Here is a 3,453-nt window from a genome sequence, read left to right as displayed (position 1 = left end):
GAAGAACTTGCTGAGGAGGATCATCTCAAGACAGCCTTGACAAAGAGTGGATCAGATGGATTTCTTCATGCTGAGACCAAGGTCTACGAAACGTTACTGGATACCTACAAGGCAACTGATGATTCAGAACGTTTTGAGGAATTGGATAAGTCTGTCAAGGAGGTATGCACAGTAGAGGAGGAAGTCAGTGGCAGCCCGATGACTCACCATGCTGTTGACCCTGTCAATGCGGCTGATGATGACTGGTCAGAGTTAAAAGCTCCCAAGGATGAGCTCAAACCGCTACCCTCAGGACTGAGATATGTATTCCTTGGATCCAACTCTACTTATCCTGTCATTGTGAATGCTACCTTGAGTAATGAGGAATTAGAGTTGCTAGTTACTGAGCTTAGAAAATATAGAAGGGCCATAGGTTATTCCTTAGATGATATCAAGGGGATCTCACCTAGTCTCTGCATGCATAGGATTAATCTGGAAAATGAATCATACTCTAGTATTGAACCTCAAAGGAGATTAAATCCTAACCTTAAGGAAGTTGTGAAAAAAGAAATTCTTAAACTGTTGAATGCTGGGGTTATCTATCCTATCTCTGATAGTACTTGGGTATCCCCAGTGCATTGCGTACCTAAGAAAGGAGGGATTACAGTGATAAAAAATGAAAAAGATGAATTGATCCCCACTAGGACTATCACTGGCCATAGGATGTGCATTGATTACAGAAAACTGAATGCTGCATCTAGGAAAGATCATTTTCCTCTTCCTTTCATTGATCAAATGTTAGAGCGATTAGCCAATCATCCCTACTACTGTTTCCTTGATGGGTATAGCGGATTTTTCCAAATCCCTATCCACCCAAATGATCAGGAAAAGACTACGTTCACTTGTCCATATGGCACATTTACCTACAGACGCATTCCTTTTGGTTTGTGTAATGCACCTGCAACATTTCAGAGGTGTATGACCTCTATATTCTCGGATTTGATAGAGGAGATGGTGGAGGTGTTCATGGATGATTTTTCCGTGTATGGCTCCTCCTTCTCCTCATGTTTGTTGAATCTCTGCAGGGTATTAGCAAGATGTGAGGAGACAAGCCTAGTGCTCAACTGGGAGAAGTGCCACTTCATGGTGAACGAAGGGATAGTGTTGGGACACAAGGTATCAGAGAAAGGGATTGAGGTTGATAAGGCGAAGATTGAGGTCATGGTGCAGTTGCAGCCTCCCAAGTCAGTCAAGGATATAAGGAGTTTCCTTGGGCATGCTGGTTTTTACAGAAGATTCATCAAGGACTTCTCAAAGATTGCACGACCCCTTACAAGACAGTTGTGCAATGAGGTCGAGTTTGCCGTTGATGAGAGCTGTCTGGAAGCTTTCAACAAGATCAAGGAAGCGTTAGTCTCAGCACCAATAGTCCAAGCTCCAAACTGGGATCATCCTTTCGAGATAATGTGTGATGCCTCAGATTATGCAGTAGGGGCTGTGTTGGGACAGCGCATAGAGAAGAAATTGCATGTCATCTATTATGCGAGCAGAACCCTTGATGAGACACATGGAAGGTATGCAACAACAGAGAAAGAGCTCTTGGCTGTAGTCTTTGCGTTTGAGAAATTCAGAAGTTACTTGGTAGGATCAAAAGTTGTAGTCTACACAGACCATGCTGCGCTTAGGCATATATACTTCAAGAAAGATACCAAGCCGAGACTGCTGAGATGGATACTTCTACTCCAGGAGTTTGATATGGAGATTGTTGATAAGAAGGGGATAGAGAACGGCGTTGCTGATCACCTGTCTAGAATGAGAATAGAAGATCCAATCCTTATTGATGACTCTATGCCTGAAGAACATCTTATGATTGTTGAGATATGCAAGAAGATGCATCAAACATGAATGGCTATGAAGGAGCTTCAATGTCTAGCAGTCAATTCAGAGAGTATGCCCTGGTATGCGGATGTGGTTAACTACAAAGTCTGTGGAGAGATTCCTGCAGACATGGATCCTTATAGGAAAAAGAAGTTTTTCAGAGATGTCAACCACTACTTCTGGGATGAACCTTACTTGTACAAGAGAGGTTCAGACGGGCTGTTTAGGAGATGCATAGCAGAAGGAGAAGTGCAGGGAGTGCTTGAGCACTGTCATGGATCCGCATATGGAGGACACTTCGCTACATTCAAAACAGTTCAAAAGGTTCTGCAAGCAGGCCTTTGGTGGCCAACGTTGTTCAAGGATACAAATAGTTTCATCACCAAGTGTGACGCCTGCCAGAGGATGGGTAACATCAACAGAAGGAATGAGATGCCTCAGAACCCGATTCTGGAAGTAGAAATTTTTAATGTTTGGGGAATCGATTTCATGGGACCGTTCAACCCTCCATCAAACGGCAATGTCTACATTCTGGTCGCAGTTGATTATGTCTCAAAATGGGTTGAAGCCATTGCAAGTCCCACCAATGATCACAAGGTTGTTCTGAAACTGTTCAAGAGCATCATCTTTTCCAGGTATGGAGTACCAAGAGCAGTGATCAGTGATGGTGGTACACACTTCATCAACAAAGTTTTTGAAAGCATGTTGAAGAAGTATGGTGTGAAGCATAAGGTGTCTACAGCCTACCATCCCCAGACATGTGGACAAGTTGAGGTCTCCAACAAGCAGATAAAAGGAATCTTGTCAAGAGTTGTTGGGGCTTCGAAGAGAGATTGGTCTACCAAGTTGGATGACACTCTATGGGCGTATAGGACAGCTTTCAAGACACCAATAGGAAGGACACCTTTTCAGCTGGTGTATGGTAAAGCATGTCATCTCCCTGTGGAGATTGAGTATAAGGCACTTTGGGCTATCAAGTTTCTGAACTTGGACATCGATGCAGCCCAGGCAAAGAGAGTTCTTGACATCCATGAACTTGAGGAAATCAGACTTGATGCCTTCGAGAGTTCCAAAATCTATAAGGAGAGAACCAAGGCTTTTCATGATAAGAAGATTGTCGTTAAGGAGCTTAAGGCTGGAGATCACGTCTTGCTGTTCAATTCCAGACTGAAACTGTTTCCTGGAAAGCTCAAGTCTAGATGGTCTGGACCATTTGAAATCAAAGATGTTTTGCCATTTGGTGCGATCACTATCCTGAACAAGGATGGCAGCGCGTTCACTGTTAACGGTCAACGTGTCAAGCGTTACCTAGCTGATCAAGAGACACCAGAGGGGTCCTCCATGCCTCTCTATGAGCCTCCCAGAGCCTAAAAAGCATAAAAGTCAAGCTTAGTGACTTTAAACAAGCTCACTTGGGAGGAAGTCCCAAAGGTATCCCTGTATATATTACTTAGGATTTTTCTTGTGTTTTTGATTTTTGTTTTTGGTTTTATGTTAGTCAGGATTATGCGTTGTTGGAGTTTGAATATGATTATCAGAGAAGTGCCGGTGAAGAGTCGAGTATGAGATAGTAAAAAATGTGGAGAGGGAGACAAT

The 3,453-nt window shown here is 43.2% G+C and overlaps 1 protein-coding gene across 1 annotated transcript in view; it reads left to right on the top strand.

Annotated features, from left to right (window-relative positions):
- The window catches only part of LOC111830511, a 4,529-nt gene extending 1,301 nt beyond the window's left edge, over positions 1-3,228 (top strand). Inside the window, exons 3-5 of the mRNA XM_023782694.1 lie at positions 5-1,851; positions 1,927-2,106; positions 2,614-3,228. Coding sequence (XP_023638462.1) covers positions 5-1,851; positions 1,927-2,106; positions 2,614-3,228 — 2,642 coding nt within the window. The remainder of the gene's footprint in view (positions 1-4; positions 1,852-1,926; positions 2,107-2,613) is intronic.
- Positions 3,229-3,453: the final 225 nt, after the last annotated feature.

Source organism: Capsella rubella, unplaced genomic scaffold (assembly GCF_000375325.1).
Source record: "Capsella rubella cultivar Monte Gargano unplaced genomic scaffold, Caprub1_0 scaffold_8, whole genome shotgun sequence".
Classification (NCBI taxonomy): Eukaryota; Viridiplantae; Streptophyta; class Magnoliopsida; order Brassicales; family Brassicaceae; genus Capsella; species Capsella rubella.
Note: the sequence above shows the minus strand (reverse complement) of the source record. Positions and strands in the feature narration are given on the sequence as shown.